The following is a 23,239-nucleotide window of genomic DNA, read 5'->3' as shown; positions in this document are numbered from 1 at the left end:
CCATTCTACTATCCTTGCCCTGCAAAATATCACACAATCATCTGCAAATAAAAGATGATTAATCCTGAAACCACCCCTTGCTACTGCCACCCCCTTATCTGTCCTCTACTTTCAGCATGATGAAACAAGGCACTTAGTCCTTCCACACAAAACAAGAATAGATAAGGTGATAAGGGATCACCTTGTCTTAGACCTCTTGATGGTACAAAAGACTCTCCCGGAGTTCCATTTATGATTATTGAATATGAGACGGATTTTACACAATTCATCAATAAATCTGTCCATCTCTGTCCAAAACCCAGCTTTAGTAACATAGCCTCCAGAAAAACCCACTCCACCCTATCATAAGCTTTTGACATATCAAGCTTTATTGCCATAGATCCTTCCCTACCCTTCTGTTTTGTCTGCATTGAGTGAAGAACCTCATAAGCCACCATAATATTATCTGTAATCAGCCTTCTAGGAATGAATGCACTTTGGTTCCCCGAAATCACCTTATCTAGCATACCTTTCATTCTATTAGCTAAGACCTTGGAGATAAGCTTGTAAACCACATTGCAAAGAGAAATTGGCCTAAAATCATGAACTGAGACAGGTGAGCTAGACTTTGGGATTAGAACCAGATGTGTGTGGTTTAAATCCCTTGGTAAGTGACCTGATCTGAAGTAATCTAAGACAGCTCTTGAAATCTCAGGACCCATTATCTCCCAATGGTCTTGAAAAAACCCTGCGCTGAACCCATCTGGACCTGGAGACTTGAAAGGAGACATCTATTTTAGGGCTACCTCCACTTCCCTTTCTGTAAAATCCCTTTCCAACCCTTGTTTCATATCATCTGTCACTCTCGTTTCAATTCCCTGAATACATTGCTCAATGCAAGCTGAACTAAGGGCTGTTGACTTATAGATTGCTGTGTAGAGATCCTTAAAACCTGCAGCTATATCTTCCCTTTTCCTCAACTCTGTCCCTTCCCCATTTCTTATTTTTGATATGTTATTCTTCTTTCTTCTCTGATTGACACAAGCATGATAGAATTTTGTATTTCTGTCCCCCCCCCATTAACCAGTGCCTCTTTGCCCTCTGCCTCCATCTTGTGTCTTCTTGCTCCAGCAAAAAATCCAGCTCTTTCTGTATACTTTTTTGTTCATTCATAGTACTAGAATCTGCTCGGCTTTGCAAATCACCCAAAAGCTGAGTTTTTTCCTTAAGAGCTCTGTTTCTATCTCTAACCATATTTCCGCTCCAGCTCTGAAGCCCCCTTCTTGTACTGTCCAGCTTTTTCATGATCCTAATCAAACTAGTCTCTCCTCCACTACTGCCATGCCAGGCCTCCCCAACAGTCTCACTACACCCCTCCTCCTTACTCCAATTGGCTTCATACTTAAAAGAAAAGAAGTATCTGGCTTCTGAACACCTCTCAATACTACAGTCAAATAGTATTGGGCTGTGGTCAGAACAGATAGCTGGGAGTGTTTCCACTGAAACCTTTGAGTATAAAGCTTTCCACCTCAAATTAGCAAGGGCTCGATCTAATCTTTCTTTGGTAAAAGACTCATCTTCATGATGATTGCACCACGTAAACTTGTTTCTTTTCCACCCTAAATCAAACAGATCTCCCTCCACTAGAACCTTTCTGAAACTTCTCATGAGATATTCACTTCTGTAATTTCCCCCTACCTTCTCATTGTTGTATAAAATCTCATTGAAGTCACCAATCACCGCCCACCCCTCCTCACCCGGTTTGAAAGAAGATAGAAGGCTCCAAGTATATTTTCTTAAGGAAGCATTCGGATGCCCATAAAAACATGTCAACAGCCAACTAAAACTACTGAAACCATCTTTAACCATCACATTAAAATGAAATCTTGAGAAATTAACTAACTCGAGTAATTCTTTTTGTTTCCACATCAGGATGAGACCTCCACTTCTACCAACGGCCTCACTAACACAACATCCTTCGAAATTCAAAGACTTTGCAATCCTATATGATCTCCCATAGTTTAGTTTAGTTTCCATAATAAAAACCACGTCGGGTAACTTCTCCTTCACTAGTAACCGAAGGATTTGAACTGTTCGGGGGTTCCCAAGCCCCCGACAGTTCCAGCTTATGATTTTCATTGCTTCTGGTGGGGCTGACTCGCAGCCACCACCTTCTCCGAACAATCATTATTCAAAATCACCAGGTCCACCACACCATATTTCTTTGCTTTCTTTTGAGAGATAGTGCTTGAGAGACTTACCTCTATGCCTCGTTTGACACCTTGAGATCTTGTAGAAATGGAAGTAGTTATTGGCCTCTGCTGCTCTCTAGCCTTCCTTTTCCATCTACGTGCTTCTCCCGGTATTAACAACTTGAGCCTAGAGTTCGACCTTTCCTCCAATTCATTTTCATCCGGAATGACTGACTCCCGCAAGCTGGGCCCTTTCTGGTTTGATGTTAGGCCTAACGTTTCGTGAGGCCCATTCTCTATTTCTGGCCCAGTCTGGTCTTCAGTTTCCTTCTCATCTTCCTGCCTAATTTCTTCCCTCCTCGACTTTGACTGATCTTGTCCCCCCTGAACAGGGTGAAAATCTGCATCCATCACATCTGTATGATTCTCACGATCTGCAGGCACCAAACTCTGACCGCTAGGATCTATCCTGTCGCATCTAGTTACTCCGATTGTTTCCTGTACCTGTTCTGATAGAGGAATCGCCGGGCCTTTTCCCCGAGCCTCTGCCGGCCGCTCTCTTGTTGCGTTGCCCTCCGATGATCCCTCCCTCCCCCATTCGCCATTACTCCTTCTATCTTTCGTCCCCTCACCACTTGAAAAACGCTGCTGGCTCATCCTACGCCTGAGACCTCCTTCAGCCCTAAGCCACGGTCCGAATTGTGGTATACCATCGTTTTCATCTTCTCGATATTCTCCTCTATTCACATTACAGCCCTGTTCTCCATGGAGTATCCACCCACATTGGTAACAAATTTTTGGTAACATTTCGTATTTGAAATGAACCCAATGTTTTGTACCTTCTAAATTTATAAAACGACCCCTTACTATCGGTTTTCTGAGTCGAACCTCCACTTTAACCCGTAAGAAATTCCCCCATCCGGTGCCATCTTCCTCCACATCAACTTCCATTACTTTTCCCACCGAACTCCCTATTTGGTTGCCCCACTCCTCCGACATACATCCCAGAGATAAATTGTGTATTTGTATCCAGAAAACTTCATGTTCAAACACTATGTTCCCAGGTCTCATGGTTCCCTCGTACAGCCTAAGCAGAAACATGGAATTATCAAAGAACCATGGTTTGCCATCCAAAATCCTATATAAGTCTGCATGTGTCCCAAAGGTAATGACAAATGTGTTCTTACCAACTTCCTGGAAGGAAGCCTTTTTGCTTATCTTCCATATCTTCGCCATCGTGTTACCAATCGATTCCTTACTAACCACTCGGTCGGTACAGACCCTTCCAATCAGACTCTTCTTTCCTTTCCTATGTATACCTTCATTCCCACCCTCATCCACTTCCAACATCGCCTCCTCCTCCTCCGTAAGTTTTAGTTTCCTCCATAGCTCCTCTAAACCTTCAGTTCTGGGATTCTCACCCCCACTCATGACTGTACTTGTTTAACAACGTTCTGAAGAACCGACTAAGGAAGGACTGAAAGACTGGGTAACTTCACCTCTATTTTCACTCGGAAGCTAACCTAGAGAGAAGACTCAACTCTACTAGACAAAATAAAATTGTGATAATAAGATGTTGGGTGTTGTTAAGTTATTGTGATGCCTGCATTTTTCAATGAGTATTAATATTCTCATCACTAAACAAAGAGATCTCATCGTCAATGATATTTGGATAAGGGTTATGATGCTCTTGTACTTTGTCGTGTGTAAGTGAGCTTGGTTCACTGGTTTTTCTAAGGATCCAGCATGAAAAAATGCATGACCCTTAAATTATAGATTGAAATACACGGAGATACTTTGTACATCCCTTACGTGCATGCTGATGAGAACATTGAGAAGTTAAAATAATAATAAAAAAGGATTACACTCAGTGGAAGTATGCCACATCACAGGATGGCTGCAGCATCAAACAACGAACGTTATTCACAAAATTTGCAGTAGAAATTTTTTCATTTCGTAATCCTTTATTTATGTGTATTGTAGCATGTTAGCCCATATACAATCACAATTACTCGTAAGTTTTCGTATTATCATCAGGAACAAGATGAAAGGGGTGCAATTTAAACATGATGGAAGTGAGGCGAATGAAATTTATTTAACTTTTATGTAATACTTTTTTTTTATTTTTTTTGTAAACAAGAAAAACAATTACATAACAGCATGATCAAACCACATATCATGACCGGCAAAATCAGGGGCATTCCCCCACCAAATTTGAACATCCATAACATTCCATGCATATCTAGCCAAATTATGAGCCACTCCATTCCACTCTCGATTTACATGTTCAAATATAACTTTTATGTAATATTGATAAGAAAAAGTAATACATGAAAAGGAAACAAAGCACGAGCACCCAATTTTAGATCACAAAAACAGACCCAACGTAAAGGTTTGTCATTTATTTAGGAGTACTCAGGAAGTCCTTCACAACCCTACTTGCAGGAGATAATGCTACACTAGATGAACGGTTTTGGGAGCTGTAGTTCATCCTTGCAGACCAATAAATTAATAATACCTGCACAAAATTCCAAGGTAATATTAAACGTCATGCGAGCAGAAGGTATAAAACAAGACAAAAGAATATAGAAAAAACCACAATGCAGATTTTTCCTGGATCAGATGGACAATATATATACATGCTATTTTCAGAGAGAGTGCAAGAGCATTGGGAACGCCTACAATTGCTAAAAAGAGGACACAAAGCCAAATTTAAAATGGGCCGTAAATTATGTTCAAATTACGCATCAATTATACTTCAGGGTGATCTGGATAATTTACATACCACAAGCTACAAGGCCACGAGCATTTCCGGTGCTTTTGCTAAGCTCATGTCCCCCTACATATCAAATAATTATATTAAGTTAGAAGTGGCAATACTTTTGTCTTTATAAGTAAAACTTTTATTGATAGGAAAAGGCTTAGCTCAAGTACACAGGAAGTATACACAAAATAAGCCTAAGTACCTTTTTTTTTTTTTTTTTTTGATAGGTAATCAAGAAATTATATTCATAGAAATGGGCAAAACCCAGGTACACAGGTAGTATACATGAGGAACACCTGACTAGAGGTTACAATAAAAAGTAGAAGGTCATGGACACTAAGTACCCAAAAACAACAATGAGAGATACAAGCAAATCATGAAAACTGCCCTCATTACAACTAAATACCGACGCCCAAGAGAATAATGTAATAAAATAAAAAAATCTATTCAGCTCATCCAAGGAATGGCTCTTGCTCTTCAAAGCATCTCTTATTTCTCCCCATCCACAAACACCACATAATACAGGGGAATAATCATCTTCCACACGGCAGCGATGTGAATATTTCCCTTCATACCTGTCCAGCACTTCAAAATTTCCACAACTCTGCCAGGCATAACCCATACCACACCATTTCTGTTAGTAATCTCATTCCACAAGAACCAAGCCACATCACAAGTAACAATAGATGATCCACAGATTCCCTATTTTTCTTACACAATAAACACCAATCCATAATGATGAAACCATGTTTCCTCATATTGTCAGTGGTGAGGATTCTCCCAAGAGAAGTAGTCCATATAAAGAAAGCAATCTTAGGAGGGACCTTAAACTTCCAAATAAGTAGTCCATATAAAGAAAGCAATCTTAGGAGGGACCTTAAACTTCCAAATAGCCTTCCAAGGAAAACAATGATCATTCGAGAATCCCGAAAGAGCCTTATAATAGGAACGCACTGTGAACCTAGAATTTCCATCAAGAGTCCAAATCACCCTATCCTTCATCACATTACCAAACAAAACAACATAGCATACAAGTCAAAAAAATCAGCAAACATTCCAAGTTCCCAGTTGTGAGCCGCTCTAAAAAAACTGACACTCCAATAGAAAGAACCATTAGAACCGTAATGCTCCAATAGAAGGCCCAAACCACATGGTCTATACTCCAAAAAGGCTAGTCAATGATACAATTGAAGCTCCATTGGAACCTTATAAAGAGCAAGAACTTCTCCTCCCCAATCAATGTGGGATCCCATACACCACCTACCATTATTTTATCATATGGGGTATCACAAGAACACACCAACAAGTCAACCAACAAAGCTTCTTTTGTCACTAGACACCTGGTAAAGAGTAGGAAAAACATACTTAAGAGACCTTGAAACACACCAAACATCATGCCAAAAATAGACAACATATCCTCTTCCAACCTCAAATCTGAAAAAGTTGGAGAACCTCTCCCATCCGGAGAGAATATTTTTCCACAACCCCACACCATATGCCCCTTACTTCATTAGAACACCAACCCTCCTAAGACTCGTGTATTTTGAATCTATAATGACTCTCCACAGACCCTCCCCTTCCCTGTGATATCTCCACAACCATTTTTCCAAAAGTGCTTTATTGAAGATCCTCAAGTTACGCACCCCCAAACCACCACAAGATACAAGAAAACAAACTTAATCCCAGCCAACAAGGAGAAACTTAAGCTTCCTTCCCACTACCTTCCAAAAGAGAATTTCAAAACATCATCTCAATTCGAGAGGCCAAACTAGCAGGTAACATAAATAACGAAAGAAAGTATGAAGGGAGGTTAGATAACATACTTTTGATAAGAGTTAATCTACCACCCTTAGACAAATAAATCCTTTTCCAACCTGCCAACCTTCTATCATTTTTTTCTAAGACACCCTCCCAAATAGATTTTACCTTGAAAGCAGCCCCCAACAGAAGACCAAGATATTTCAAGGGCAGCGGAGAGACCTTACAACCCAGAATGTTCGCCAAACCCTGAACATTATTCACTATACCCACATTTCAGACTTCGACAGATTCACCTTAAAGCCAAAGACAGCTTCAAAACAAAGCAGAAGAGCCCTCAAATATAGAATATGACCACTGTCCAGCTCACAAAAAGTAAAGTATCATCAGCGAAGAGAAGATGAGAAATATTAACACCTCCACCGAGAAACCAGAAAGAAAACCTCCATCAACAAATACTTCCAACATACGACTAAGTGCATCCATAACAATGACAAACGGAAAAGGGGAAATAGGGTCCCCTTGCCTTAATCCTCTAGAGCTGTTAAAGAACCCCTCTAGCGCACCATGAGCTGTTAAAGAACCCCTCTAGCGCACCATGAGCCAAAACTGAAAAAGGGGCTGTAGTAATGCAATGCCTAATCCATTAAATCCATCTTTCCCCAAAACCACACCACCCAAGTAACATAAGAAATCCTAGTTAACATGACCATATGCATTCTTCATATCTAATTTCCAAAGAATCCCAAGGATACCCGCCTTGACTCTACTGTCCAGATATTCATTAACATTAAGAACAGAAACCAAATGCATTAAAAAAATAAAAATAAAATAAAAAAGAATAAGTACATAAAAAGTAGAAGAGCCCTCAAATATAGAATATGACCACTGTCCAGCTCACAAAAAGTAAAGTATCATCAGCGAAGAGAAGATGAGAAATATTAACACCTCCACCGAGAAACCAGAAAGAAAACCTCCATCAACAAATACTTCCAACATACGACTAAGTGCATCCATAACAATGACAAACGGAAAAGGGGAAATAGGGTCCCCTTGCCTTAATCCTCTAGAGCTGTTAAAGAACCCCTCTAGCGCACCATGAGCCAAAACTGAAAAAGGGGCTGTAGTAATGCAATGCCTAATCCATTAAATCCATCTTTCCCCAAAACCACACCACCCAAGTAACATAAGAAATCCTAGTTAACATGACCATATGCATTCTTCATATCTAATTTCCAAAGAATCCCAAGGATACCCGCCTTGATTCTACTGTCCAGATATTCATTAACATTAAGAACAGAAACCAAATGCATTAAAAAAATAAAAATAAAATAAAAAAGAATAAGTACATAAAAAACAGTGATTATCACGGGAAAATGGGACAGAGTAAAATATACAGCCCTAATCTACAAGTACTGCAACAAGAAGAAACCAATCTAAGGGCACGTTTGGACCCTTGGAGTATCTCAGAATTTTGTGACTAGTAGTGAAATGATTTAAGTGAAGATGTTTTATTGGATCTTGGGAAATGAAAGAGAAGAAGCTGAATAAAAAAATTAAAAAATTGTTTGAATATAATTTTTTAATATTATTTTTGTTTTGATAAAAAAATAATAATAATTGTTTGAAGATAGGGAGCGTTCCTTGGATGAGCTGAAGAGATTCTTTTATAATGCTTTTATTTTCTTGGGCCTTGGTCATTAGTTGTAATGAGACATTTTTCATAATTTGGTGCTTAGTAGAACTTGGGCATTTTCTGTGTATACTTCTGTATACTTGGCCTATGCCTATTCCTATCCACAAAAGTTCTACTTTTACTTATCAAAAAAAAAAACAAACTGCTTTGAAGTTTGTAAAAGTTCTATTGATTTTTGTATTTTGTTTTGAAATTTGTAAAAATTATATTGATTTTTGTGTTTGAGTAATGATTAGATGAAATAGTTAAAAATTTGATATTAAAAAATGTTTTGTGTTTGAGTGATGCTTGGGAATGAGATTATGAAAAATTTTGAGAATTATGAAAAGCTTTGACAATTTTGAGAATTCTCCTAGTGTTCAAACATGCCCTAATGCATCTTTCTAGAACAACTTCAACAGCACTTGGGGAAATGGAAAAAATTCAATAACAGAAGTCCATGTTAGAAACCAATTTAACGGCTTCAGAAAGATCATCCCTCACCCCGGCTGCGGGGGGGGGGGGGGGGGGGGGGGGAGAGGGTGTTAGCTCATAAAACAAGCACCCCTTTCCAAATAATTGCTAAATTTTGCTAAAAGTGTTGGACTTGAGAGTAACATCATTATTTTAACCCCTGACAAACTTGAAAGGGGATATCAAATCACAGTTTTCTAACATTTTCCCTTATCAAAAGGGTAAGGGTTGGAAGAGGATTTATTTATCAAAAGGGGGTAGATTAAACCTTATCAAAAGTACCCTTTCCAATCTCCCTACATACTATCTTTCTTTATTTTCATTACTGGTGGGAGTGGCAAATCGGATTGAAAAATTGTTCAGAACTTCTTTGTGGTGAGGCTTGGGCGAGGAGAATAAATTTCATTTAGTAAGTTGGCAAAGGGTGTGTTGTCCGATTGTTAATGGTGGTTTGGGGGTGCATAACTAGAGTTTTTTTAATAAGGCATTATTAAGAAAGTGGTTGTGGAGATATCATCAGGAAGGGGATTCTTTGTGGAGAGTGGTGATTGTCAGGAACTACGGGCGTGAGTGGGGGGGGGGATGGTGTTCCAAGGAGTGGAGGGGGCCTCATGGTGCTACTTTATGGAAATACATTAGAAAGGGGTGGAGCTTTTTTGCAAAACATATTAAGTTTAAGGTTGGAGAAGGTGTTTGGATTCGGTTTTGGCATGATTGGTGTAGTGAGAGACCTCTTAAAATTATTTTTCCATCTGTTTTCAGCTTGATTGGGGCTGCTGTTTCTGAAGTGTTGTGCTGTGACAATGGGACTGTGCACTGGAATATTTGTTTCACTAGAAATGCTCAAGACTGGGAACTTGATGAGTTTGTAGATTTCTTCAGTTTTCTGTATTCAGTGAAGGCAGCTGGGGTTGGGAGGGATCGTATGCTGTGGAAGCATAAGCGGAGTAATAAGTTTTCTGTTAGCTCCTTTTACAAGGTGTTGAATGCCCAACAGCAACTTTCTTTTCCGTGGAAGAGCATTGGAGGGTCCATATTCCTTCTTATTTGGACTGCTGCTCTTGGGAAGATTTTGACAGTTGATAATCTAAGGAAATGTGGTATGATTGTTTTGGAGTGGATGGGATAGGCTCAAGTCCCCTACAATGTGAGATCCCATACACCACCTACCCTTAATCTTATCATATAGGGATCCCACATTGCTTAGAAAAGAGAAGTTCTTACTCTTTATAAAGTTCCAATGGAGCTTCAATTGTATCATTGACTAGTCCTTTTAGAATATAAGTCATGTGCTTTGGACCTTCTGTTGGAATGTTACAAATGATATCAGAGCTTATTCCAACCAAAAATGTGAGACTTGAGCCATGCCACCTACAATGGACAAGCCCGACAAGGACGTTGGGAATTTAAGAGGGGTAGATTGTGATACCCCTATATGATAAGATTAAAATTGATGGTAGGTGGTGTATGGGATCCCACATTGCTTGGGAATGAGAAGTTCTTGCTCTATATAAGGTTCCAATGGGGCTTCAATTGTATCATTAATTACTACTTTTGGAGTATAGGCCATGAAGTTCGGGCCTTCCATTGGGGCGTTACATGTAAGAAGAATGGAGAATCGGTTGACCATTTACTTTTACATTGTGAAGTGGCCAGGGAGTTATGGATTGGCATTTTCAGTAAAGCTGGATTGTGTTGGGTTATGCCTAAGAGTGTGGTGGATTTATTAGCTTGTTGGAATGGGCATCATAATAGCTCTCAACTGGCTGAGGCATGGAGATTGATACCTTTGTGCTTAATGTGTTACATATGGTCGGAAAGGAATGATAAGTGTTTCAACAATAAGGAGCGAGCAGTGGGGGAAAACTGGAATTTCTTTGTGTTTTCTCTTATTCAGTGGTTTCTGCTATTGTTCTTAAGGGAGGGAATGTTAATGAGTTTTTGTCCTTTTTTAGCTTTATAGAATGTAATTAGGTGTCTCATTTTGTATACTTTCTGTATACATGGGCTTTGCCTAGTTTCATTCTCTTCAATAAAGTTTCTTACTTACCAAAAAAAAAAAATATTTACCCTAAATATCTAGAGCTTTAGCTTAAAGTGGTGAACTTTACCCCCACAAAAACACAAAAACAAAAACAGAATAAAAGCCCTTGCTCTTCTTGTTTACCAAGTAAAACAATTTATCAACACAGATGCTCCAATTGTGACTTAAGAGTGGGTTACATATAGCTGGCTTTAATCATGAATATACAGAAAATAAAAACTAAAACATAAAGATTTCAAGCAGTGTGTTTCAAGAGCATACCCATGCCAAGATAATCCCGATCTCCATGGACAAAACAGCCCTTCCAATAATGGAATTTGGCCCAGAAAGTGGATTCTGCAAAATTGTAAAATACATCAGTGAAAAGTAACTACATATATGTGCACAAGTAACCCCAAGGGGTTGGCCCAAGTGGTGAAGGCCTTGGTCTTGGGGTATCACCCCCTTCAAGGTCCAAGGTTCAACACCTCATGCCTCATGGGTGCAAACAATCCTTTGGGGCCATACTTCCTAGTGAAAAGCCAACGATTTAACTAGTTCTATGTAGGAAAACTTCCAATGATACAGTGCACAGGACTGGGGTTTACTCTGTAGGGGTGGGTCCGAAGGGTCCTACCTTGGAGAGGTTCTCCAACATAAAAATAATATATATATGCACAAGTAAAACTTAAAACAAACGATGAAACATACCTTATCAATTATTGGGAACTTGGCCGTCCCTGTATGATGAGAAATACCATCCATTAGTGTACCACTGAGTGTCAGAACAAAATACATATCCATCTTAAGCCTTCTTATCAGGTAACTAACAGCAGAAACAATTTGCCCCACATATTATTTTTTGGTAAGTAACTTTTTTGGCAGAAGACTGTAGGCACCATTAGACGCAAACAGCTGGGAAATCAAAGCAGTTTGCCTGGAAGGTGACCTGTATTAACAATTGATGTTTGAGAAGGGTCTCTTAAAAAGGCTAAATCCTATGCCATTTCCCTCTTCTCTCCCTTCTCTTTACCCATCCAAAGAAAAATAAAAATAGCAATAATTAGAAAGAAAAAAGACTAAAAGAAAAGAACGTGAGAAGTTCGGTAAGCAGATTGTTGATGGAGATCGAAAAAAGAGATCTCACAATGACCAGCCAATTAACTTCTATGAGCAACTTGATTTGGCTACAGCTGCTTTGGCAAGTCAAGATCGAGGGTGCTCATAGTAGCGTTCAACTTTCCTGTGGTACATATAGCCGGTAGCCTCCCCCAAACAAATATAAAAATCACAGATAAATGAAAAATACTTGGTTGCAATGGAATTGAGGTAGAGTAAATTAATCAGAAGGGCAGCTATAGTAGATGACTCAGGGAAGAGAAATGGGAGATAGAACTAGGAACTTACACTAGCTGCTGCTGGCTTTTCATATAAAGTTGGGTGGGCAAGAAAGGCCTCAGCAGCTCATCCTGAAAGTTGGGTTACTCCCCTACATATTATAGAACATGATAGAGTCCAAAGATTGGGAAGCTGCCAACGAATGACCAAGGGGATAGAGGTAAACACATCACAGACCATCATCACCAATAGTGACATTTCCAAGATCACCAGCATGCTGATTCTCATCCTCAGGAGCACCATGCTCTTTGCCAGCAGGATTGAAATGTGGTCCTGCAGGTAGATTAAAAATAAAATTAAAGACAAAAGGGATTAATGTTAAGCAAAGTGGGGTTTGCTCTTGGACTGTATGCTTTAAATACGAAGAAACAAACATCATCTCTTTGGCCTATACCAGTTGACATGCAACCATTTGTTGTGTCCCCAAGTGCATGAACATGGAAGCCATGGAGACCAGGCTTGAGGCCATAAGTATTTCCAGTCACCGTTGTAGAGCCTGAAAATTTGCAACAAAAATGTCTTTCAAAATGTGAAAAATAGACATCTACACTTGCTGGATGATCAGACAGGATTTCCAAATTACCATCAGCTTCTTGGGTGAAGTAGATAGTCCCACTGACACTCTCATTGCTGCCAAGAACAACCACAGCATTTACCGTCGTTTAATGTGATCTAAATGAAACAGCTTATTAGAACTATATTACATCAGACGACCTCAAAATGGAAAAAGGAGGACAGACAAACGTGGAAAGCAATACAACTAACAAAAAAGTCTACTATAAAATAATTAAAAATGTTGGGTCAATCAAAGTATGCTCTCAGCAATGGTAATTGGATTCATAAATCCCTCCCTTCCAAAGATGTTCGGATTGCCAAAAAGGAGGTGCTTTTTCCAAAATAATGCAAGATATTCCAACTCTTGACTGCTCATTTATTTTTGCCGGAAAACCTTTTCTTTAAAAGAAAGTCGAAATTTGCATCGTTTTGAAGCTAGCAAACAAGTTTACCCCACATAAACACACACACATCACTTGCTTTCACTGAAGCTAAACCCCTAAAAGCTCAAAGGAGATGATATATTCAAATAATAGCTAGAAAACTCGATTCCCAGGCACAAATTTAAATTTAGAGTATATATCTAAAAGGCCTAAACGAGTAGAATGTTCATTTGTTTCCCTACTCAGAAACAGCTGTAAATCCAAGATATTACGAGTCCACACTCCAAAGTACCGGATAACAGAACTTGCATGGGCAGAGTATGAAGCTGATGCGGCTAAAACTGAAGTCGGAAAAATACTACCCATTATCATTTCTCTCTTAATTTACCCAACCTTCTGAACATCCAACCAAAGAGTACAACAAATACTATACAAAATCAGATGAGAAACAAAGATCATCATTATGTAACACACCTAGCGCAAGACCCAATGCAAACTGTGATGAATAACACTTAGCAAACTTAAGTACATACTCCTTATGTGTAAATATTTAACTTCCTCAACAATCGAATCGCCCCCAAAAACGGAGTAGTACCAAGAAAAGGAGCATCCTTTATTACGAATCAGATGAAAAGAAACAAAACCCAGACCATGAAGAAACAATATCAACCCACGAGATAAAAATCAGGAGTGAAAAAAAAAATACAGGGAAAGAGAGAATTTCAAAGCTCACCCCAGAACACCCCCTTGAAAGCTCGGCAGAGAGAATAGGAGATACGGGAGACAGAGCCGGGGAAGAACAATCTGAATCAAACCTAAAATCAGGTAGAGAGAGAGGGGGGCGAGGATGGAAAGTGAAGCAGCCAGGATGATTAACTCATGGTAGGTGTGTACAGGGAGATAAAATGATTTGACTTAAGGTTGAATAAAATATTTTTAAAATATTAAATAAAAAAAAAATTATTTATTATACTTATTTCAAAATTTTAAAAAATAGAAATACTACACATTATCTTATACCACACACTTTATATATTAAAATATTATTTTTTATTTTTTTATTTTTCATTTCATTTTATTCTTATTAAAATAATTAAATTATATTATTTATCATCCACACACTACATATTTATTATAGAAAAAATAAAAAAAAATTAAAATAAGTGTGGTGTGTGAAGTGTAAGAATGACAATAAAAATTTTCTTTTGAAAAAATATATAATGAGAGATGAAATAATTTTCCAATTTAACTTCACGTGCAGTCATAGATTTTGAAGTCTAATAGAGTTAGTCTAACATGTAATTCGTCATTTTTTTACATTTATCTTACTACTTTCCTTATTATTTTTTTATTGTTTGATAAAAATAAAAATAAAAATTAATTTGCCTCTTGAACGTTTGTTTACAGAGATTGAATCTTCTCTTTTTATTAAAAGTAATATTGAGTTTCTATTTAGGCAAAGTGTTGTCTCTTGAAAGGCTATACTAGTCACAAAAAGAAATATTATATATTGATGCGAAGCTTAAGAGAATAATCTGTCTAACATTCGCTCAATTCCACTATCGAACTCACGGGTTGAGCTTGATATTTAAATGAACTTTTTCTACTCACAAACCAACTCCACATGCAACCAAATATAGCCTACACAATAGAGGAATTGTTTTTTTTTATTAAAAGAAATTGTTAAAAATATAATATAAATAATTAAATCTTTATTTTTACATTAGTTTAAACTTTTGGAATAAAAAAAAAGAATTCACAAAATGATAAGTTGTAAATTATATTTTATTATAAAATAAATTTAATTAAGACTGTTCAATCAAGTTCTGGCCAGGGACCCCAGGTATATCTGAACTAGAATCCAGGTTTCTCCAGGCCAGAACCCAGACTGGGTTGACCAGGGTCAGACCTAGATGAATATGGATATTTAAAAACATGGATTTCAGTTCCGAGTTAAATCCGATTTTATATATATATATATATATATATATATATATAAAAGACCATATTTCAGTTTAAAAGCCTTAAAAAAAATGCTTTTTTTTATATAAATGCTTATATTTTATTAAAAAAAAAATTCTAAGTCATGTTAAAAGCATAATACTAACATTATTTAGAATAATAAAAATATATAGAAATGAAAAACTAAAATGAACGTAAAACCAATGGTCTCTTTTCATCTTTGATCTTTTGTGTGTGTACTGGAGCTGATATATAGGTCATCCTGTGTTAAATAACTTGCCGAGTGCTAAAACAAAGAAAAGAAAAACAAAACTTGTGCATTATCCATGACTAATGAATATGGTCTTTGACCTAACGATGTCTAATCTTTCAATTCCAAAACATGATTAAAACATTTCAAATAAATTCTTGCACCACGCTTGCTTCGACACGTGAGCATGCTTAGAATCTAATGAGGCTACAAGTACATGATTAAGCATATTAAACCAGAAGTGAAAATTAGAGGAAGATGCAACATAGCATGTGCACCTCACCTCTGTCTTCACCACCACAACAGATTCAATTTCACATTAATCTGCAGTTGACTCCTCTGTCTCTTCGTATATTGCTTGGATTGAGGGCTACCCCTCATGGTTAAGCTGGCATTTGTCATAGTTTATGCAGTCCGTTGCCAAATTAATCTCTATAACTTGCTTTGCTTCTCAAATTTATTGTAGTGATCAGTGTCCTTTAAATAGCCCAATCGAAGAAAAGCATATTGTTTTTTTTTTCCCTCTCTATATATATATATATGGTGATTATTTGATTGAATCTGTCTTAACTCAGCACATCTCATCTCAACTTATCTATTATTACAATTTTTCCAAATCCTTTTACAAAATAAAATAAACGATTTAATTTTTTTAAATCTCAAAATAAAAATAATATTAAAAATATATATTTTAATAATATTTTATTCAACTTTCAACTTGAATTTCAACTTATATGCAAAAACAAACTAGGCAAGTGATTGCAAACCTAACCTAAGTTAGACCGTTGCCTTAGTACAGGTCCCATAGGTGAACATATATAGTTAGATGGATTTGTGGGTAAAAATCGAGATGAACTTCTACTGAAGTTCAGGGGAGTCTTTGTTGCATGCCCCATAGCTCGTTAAATAGTGAAATACTTTTCCCAACTTCTTCCTGGCAGGGAAATCCAGATATCAAGCTTCACCCAGACTAAATTGCAGATCTAGTTTGTGAATATTTTCATATAAATATATATATATCGGTGTTTTATGCCTAATTATAATGTCAATTTAAATTATTCAACACATCCGTCTCTAAAACATATGTAAACATCCAAGCAGAAACTCAACTTCTCATGTTGAGTAATGCAATAAATGATCGATCGTGAATTTGGTCATTTATGTTTAAAAGAACTTGAAAATTCATGTAAATAAATACTAAACAAACTAGAATCTTGAAAGTTTGATCGATTAATTCATATATTTTTCAACTTAATTATGAGCTTTAACCCAACTCACGACAAAAAGAGTGTTAGAATACAAACTTAAATTTATCTATTCTCTACTTACTGTTAGGACAAGTGATGATTGTTTACATGGTATCAAAATAGGAGTTTTGAGTAATCTTGAGGCCTCATTTGGTTACACATATGAGATGAAATGAAAATTGAATGAAATATTATTATAATATAATTTTTGTTTCGAGATTTGAAAATTTTGAATTGTTTATTATATTTTATAAGAAAATTATAATGATTAGAAAAGATGATATAAGATAATTTGGATAAACAAACTGAGCCCGACTCTACAATTTATTCTATTTAATTAAATATTTCACTTGTCTTGAAAAAAAAATTAGAATGTAAATTTAAATAAATTTACCTCTTTTTGTTAACTTATAACTTTTGCCTAATTCACTTTTTACTAGTAGTCCTCCACTAGTCCCAGTAAAGGTTTAAGAGGAATAAAGTTAGGAGTTCTAAAGTTTAGAATATTCCCCTACATCTTGACAGAATAGGATCAAGAACGACCAAAACTGGACTTCACAAGCTCAGTCACGTAGACAGGGTCCTGTAAACCTACAAATACTGATCATCTTCGGATGGGAGGGAGAAAGAGAACACACACACACACACACATATATATATACATATATATATTTAATATGGTCTTGCATAAAACAGAAGCAAATTACAGCATCCAGTGGAGTAGCTAAAATTATTACAGAAATTAGTAGGGTGAGTCTTTCTCGCTGTGGAAATCTAGAAGGCAAGGTGGTATAGAAATAAGGGGAGTACTTATTGGAAGCCACCCACTGCGCAATGAACTGCACGCATTGATTGTAATCTTGATGTATTTTCCTAATGTTCCAACCCTCAAAAGATTGTAACAGGATTCTTGTGTCTCTGGCTATAGGTTCTATGATCCAGTCTGCATTTTTTTCAAGTGCCTCAACCGCACCTATTGCCACTTGGGAGTCCCTAACAATAGTGATTTTTCTAATATGCTGAGCCTTTGCTCCTTTAATGCCTTTGTACATTGCAGTGGCCTCTTCTTGATTTGAATTTTGACTTACAATGAAGTTGGTTATAACAAAAACCAGAGATTCATCCTCTAATTTGCTTACTGCTATAATAGTACTTCATGTGCTTCTCATAGCTACATCAAAAGTTAGCAAATAATGGCCCTTTGGTATAACTGTCCAATTCAAAGGGTTATTCAGCTGCTTATTACCCCCAAGCATTATATTGTTCTTTGAAATTCTTTAAGGACACCATCAACAAATTTTCTCAAGTTTGGATTGATAGAATCATGCACAATTTTATTTCGTAGAAACCATATGCTGTCTATGGCAATAATAGCAAAAAGTTGAAACTGGTGCTCTTCAAGTGAAGGGATGTTGAAGGAACTCGAAGGGGTTAATAAGCACTTTATCCAAGTAATAATCCCTAGTGCTGCAAAATAGGAACTATCCAGGGGCAAAGGAGATTGCCTCCATAGAATTCTAGAGAAAGGGCCTTTTAGAAACAAATGAGTAAGAGTTTCTTCCTCTGAATTGCATATAGGACAAAATGTGTAACGCCTCAGTCCTGGATGAGAGTTATTACCTTTTACTTAAAATCATATATCAAAGTACATATATAGACTCCAACCTCTCAACTACACATAGATTTCACTGTTTTAACTCAACTACTCCAAATAATTAACTAGTAACACCACAAATTCTTAATATAAACATTAATCTCTCAACATACCACATCATTAGAGCACAATAAATTTATTGAATAAAATTATCCAATAACCATGACATCCTTTTGTACTTAATCTACTATGCTCACAGTCTTACCCCTACTTTCTATTATTGATGCTTAGCTGAAATATCCAAAATATCTAAAAATATTGTGGAGATAAGGGATGAGTTATTAACAACTCAGTAAGCAAATAATATATACTATTATGTAAACATGAATATTTACAAAATTCAGAATGCAGAACAAATTTTTTTATTTTTTATTTTTTGAAGTTTTAAAATGTAGAATCAGAATATGTTACCAAAAATATCATAACAAAAGTTTAGAAATATTCTTATTCAAAAGTGCCTTTGGCATAACATAACTGAATATCATCATCTTATTGTATCATATCATATTATATTAGAGCATCATATTAGAATAGAGACCATGTTTAATTATGTGGTAGGGTTGTGCATTTTGTGAAAAGCCAAACATAACATAAATCACCATAACACCAAAGCGATTGCACATAGAACAAAGACCACTATTATATCCCATGGTGGGGCCTGATGCCACTACTATGTCCTGTGGTAGGGCTGGAGGTCACTATTATATCTCATGATAGGGTTAGAGATCACTATTATGTCCCGTAACAGTGTTAGAGGTCACTATTATCACCCGTGACAGAGCTAGAGGCCACTATTATCACCCATGACAGAGCCATATATCAGAGCAAAATATAATCAAAATCTAATCATGACTAGAAACAAAATTGGATATAAAATCATAAAGTCAGATCAAAAGTTTTTCAGATGCCACATCATATCAAAATAGAGTAGTGAACAATTTTATATCATTTTCACATATTCAAAATAAATTCGGAGCATCTTCACATAACATGTACAAATTTTCAGATTTCATATATATATATATATATATATATTTTGCATAGTCGGAAACAAAATGTTAAAAATTTACTCATATTTACACCAGTCATGACAAAAATACTTTTCTCTTTTATACAGATTTCATGAGTAATGCAAAACCAATAGTTGAGGTTGTTTCAAATTTCTTTTCATAAGAAAATATGCATATTTTTCCAAAATCAACTTAAGTTCATTTCTTTTAAGCAAAATCTAGCATGCCAAACCCCGCTTACCTGGCTCTTCAATTTTTTCTAAATTTTTCCACAGTAGTGCCGAGCGAAATCAATCGTCACCTATAAAATATACACGTAATTTACTTAAATCTTGAATAAAACCCATATTTTGATATTCAAGCTTGAAAAACTAAAATAACATATTTTTCCTAACAATCTAAAATTCTCGTAACCCTAAAATACCATCATTTTCCAATAATCAATATCCACTTAATTTTTCCAACTAATACATTAATCCTAAATTATTTCTGTAAAATAAAATTTTTGGGTTGACTCGAAATAAAATAAGCCCAACTTAAAAATAATCTTAGTAATAGCTAATCTAGGACCCTTTAAACTCAAGTTGGAATTTTTGTTTTAAAAGGAACATCTTTATTCATCAACAAAGATTACAATAATGGTGCAATACAAGATTGCACATCGTCTAGATCAACGAGAATATCAGCAACATTGAGTGCATCTTTAGCTAGGCAATGAGCCAAATTGTTGCAGCTTCTAGGACCAAGTTGACAGAAACTGAATCAAATCTCTTTATCACTTGTTGGGCATCATGAACAATTAAACCAGCTTGACCCCAGCTTTCTTTGTTGCCCAATATCATTTATAAGGTTCAATGTTGGAATTGGAATTCGAATAAGCCTAACTACAAAAGTCCATGAGAATTCAGTCCATCTATAAAGTTCAGTGTTATCATCCCGGTCAATATACTTAAAAAAGTTTCAGAACACGGCAAATGGGTTTATGAAGGCAATCTTTGTAATTATGCTAACATATGTGGGTAAAAACAAATCAAAGGCTAGAAAATAAGTTCCAGATGACCAACACATACTGTTAGAGAGAGAGTCCGTGCGATGGATCCTTAATGAACGAGAAGCGACGGCGGTGAAAAGGGTGGCTGGGCGCAGCGACAGAACACTGGGGGAGGGAGAGGGAGAAAAAGCTAGAGCTCCCGTATGAACTGCTTGTAATAAGGAATGCCATGAATTTTAACAGATGACTATTGAATGAGTAAATGAAAATGCAAACAAGATATTTGATAAAAGGCTCAGTAGAGCCACAGGTGAATTGCTACGGGTTATTCGAGGTACCCTACCTCCATTACAGAAATTCAGTAAGTACAATCTTCTAGAATGATCCCCATTCTTTTCTTCCCTCTACATATATCAGATTCCCCGTAACAAACTCTAGCATTCACTATTCTGACCCACACATGACACTACGAAAATAACACTTTTCGAAAAAAACACTTCAGTTGCCTTTCTTCCCCAATTTCCCTAGGGTTCATAACAGAAAATCGTTACTCACGGCGAGGAGAGAGAGAGAACGTGGAGAGACAGAGAGAGTGCTTGTGTGTGAGAGTTGCTACCGGCTTACCAAGAGGGGTGATGGCCATGGCTATGGGTGGAGCACCAACCGAGTTCTTCTAGCATGGAATCGCTGTGAGTGGTGGCCTATGGAGTTGGGTTTCTCGGCTGGTGAGGCTTGGCGTTGGACGGAGGACACGTGTGGTCTGGAAGGCACATTACTCTGTTTAGAGGAGCAAAAACAGGGGCTACTTTACATACGTGGTTCCCGGTGGTTGGCTGCTGTGAAGGAGCAAGGGTGGTGATGGAGCACGGTGGGACTTTGGGCTTTGAGGATGCTGGTTGTTGTTGGGGTGGATTAACGGGGCATTGTAGCTTGGAGCATGAGGAGTTGTTTCCTGGCGATCGTGGCTAATTGGAGGCCGTGAGGGTGCTGGGTTTGTCGTGGTGTGGGGTTGCTGCATGGAGAAACTGGGTGGCTCGCGTGGAGGAGCTTGGCAGTGGGGCTACCTTACGGTGGTGCAGCGGCAACCCTAGTCTAGAGGTTGAAGATGATCAACACTTGCATGAGGTTCTGTGCGTGAAGTGTGTAACGTGTATATATATAGTGTTGCCGTTAACCCTGGTGGGAAGGAGGTGCATGGAATGGAAACGGGCATGGAGAAGTCCATGTTGGTGGATCCTGATCTTCGGTTCTCATGACTTAGGTTTTTGGTTCCATTTCAAAGTATTTGGTAAGGAATTAACAAAAATCCCAATAAAATTTATACTTTGCCAAAATAAATTTTTGGGCTCCTAACCTAATCTAGATTTACTAGTTAAAACTCAAGTGGACTTTTCATACATATTAACCCAAAAAAAATTATATAACCTGCTATTAGCTTGGGCTTGGTGCTGGCTGTGAGTGTCACAAAATGTGTAATGCTCGCTTATGGAAAAGTAATTTTTCAACAAGGACTTTGTAGGAATAATATTGAGCTGAAATAATTAACGAAAGTAACTGCAACAAATAATAATTTTGCCACCTTCATAATCCTTAGCTTTCAAATTATTTTCTTGTGCGAGTTTTAGAGTTGTATTCTCAATTAATTGTTTTTTTTTTTTAATCTTGGAGCATATTTCATTATATATATGGAATTCTAGTGTTTATAATTTTGCCACGTGCTTGATTTCTGAATTACACACTTTGAATCTACAGAGCTACTTTGGATTGAAGGGGATGACCGAGATTTGATGGAATACTTGTGAAAGTCAAGTTCTGTACCATGTTCTAGTATTGGTGTATATGATCCAGTGCTGAACCTGGTCCATTCTTATCTTGTCCTATAACTTTCCCGAGTCTTTCTTCATACTCCATGCTTGCTCATTTCGCCATCTGAATTTATTGCAAGGCTCCCCAAGATAGATCTGTCTTGTTTTCATATTCTTTCTTAGTTCCGTCTGTCCTTTGCCTAATCTGCTTTTAAACCTCATTCTAGAGACCTATTTGATCCAAACCATCAATTTTCCAAAGAGAGCTAGCGACCTAGCTAGGTAGTCTTTCTTCTTTGTTTTGTGTTTTTGCTTTTTCCCCTTTATGTTGCATTCTATTGGTTTTCATTTTGCGCTGCTTGCAAAAAAATCTGTAAGAAGGTATTTATTTTTTGTCTACTAAAAGAAGGGGTCAACAATAAGAAAAGAATTACAAATGAGAGGAAAAAAAATGGAGATTTTTGTACAATTTGTAGTAAAAATGGCCGAGTACACAGTAGCACCAATTGGACAATGGCTAGGTTATTCGTTTTGCTACAACAACAACGTTGTGAAGATGAAGAAATGGGAAGAGAAGTTGCGGCATGTTAGAAATAGCGTGCAACATTCCATTGATGCTACTATTAGAAATGGTGAAGAAATTGAAGATGATGTTAAAAAGTGGTTAAAGGGGTAGATGACATTACAGAACTGGCAAACAAAGTTCACGAAGGCCAAGGAGAAGCGAAGATGAGGTGCTCTAAAGGGGTGTGCCTGAAGCTACAACATCAACTAAGTTGGAAGGCTAAAAATCTAGTGAAAGTTATCGGTGAAGCCTTAGAAAAGGGCAAATTTGACAGAATTTCATACCGTCTTGCTCCAAAAGGAATAGTGACTACGAGATACATGGATTGCATGGAGTTTGTGTCAAGAATGCCAACTATGAAGGGACTTAAGGAGGCACTTGGATATGCTACTATCGACGTGATTGGTTTATGGGGGATGTCTGGTGTGAGAAAGACTACATTGATGAGAGAAGTTGACAGGCAAGTCCAGGAAGATAAGCTATTCGATGAGGTGGCTTGGGCAAATGTGATGCAGAGCCAAGACCCAAGATGAATTCAAGGAAAAATCGTATAC

The 23,239-nt window shown here is 37.1% G+C and overlaps 1 protein-coding gene, 1 long non-coding RNA gene, 1 other non-coding gene and 1 pseudogene across 3 annotated transcripts; all 4 read right to left on the bottom strand.

The window, feature by feature from the left end:
• Window positions 1–770: 770 nt before the first annotated feature.
• Window positions 771–2,118, bottom strand: LOC122274447. The gene is made up of 2 exons (XM_043083482.1): window positions 1,078–2,118; window positions 771–1,010 (listed from the first exon to the last, which is right to left on the bottom strand). Exons 1-2 carry the CDS (start codon window positions 2,116–2,118, stop codon window positions 771–773), a joined length of 1,281 nt encoding a protein of 426 aa, XP_042939416.1.
• Window positions 2,119–4,412: 2,294 nt separating this feature from the next.
• LOC122274446 lies at window positions 4,413–12,919 on the bottom strand (annotated as a pseudogene).
• Window positions 5,057–11,141, bottom strand: LOC122318960. Its single transcript, XR_006244957.1, has 2 exons — window positions 5,812–11,141; window positions 5,057–5,759 (listed from the first exon to the last, which is right to left on the bottom strand). It is a non-coding gene; the product is annotated as an uncharacterized LOC122318960 (long non-coding RNA).
• LOC122274886 lies at window positions 11,956–12,061 on the bottom strand. The gene has a single exon (XR_006228424.1). It is a non-coding gene; the product is annotated as a small nucleolar RNA snoR109 (small nucleolar RNA).
• Window positions 12,920–23,239: the final 10,320 nt, after the last annotated feature.

Source organism: Carya illinoinensis, chromosome 8, assembly GCF_018687715.1.
Source record: "Carya illinoinensis cultivar Pawnee chromosome 8, C.illinoinensisPawnee_v1, whole genome shotgun sequence".
Taxonomy (NCBI): Eukaryota; Viridiplantae; Streptophyta; class Magnoliopsida; order Fagales; family Juglandaceae; genus Carya; species Carya illinoinensis.
This window is presented reverse-complemented; position numbering and strand designations above follow the sequence as displayed.

Bases quoted from the DNA above. Each gene is read 5' to 3' on its own strand.
- LOC122274447 (XM_043083482.1), bottom strand. From the start codon at position 2,118: ATGAAAATCATAAGCTGGAACTGTCGGGGGCTTGGGAACCCCCGAACA. The intron at 1,011-1,077 runs GCAAAGAGGCAC...TGTGTCAATCAG, and splicing joins ACACAAGATGGAGGCAGAGG to AGAAGAAAGAAGAATAACAT.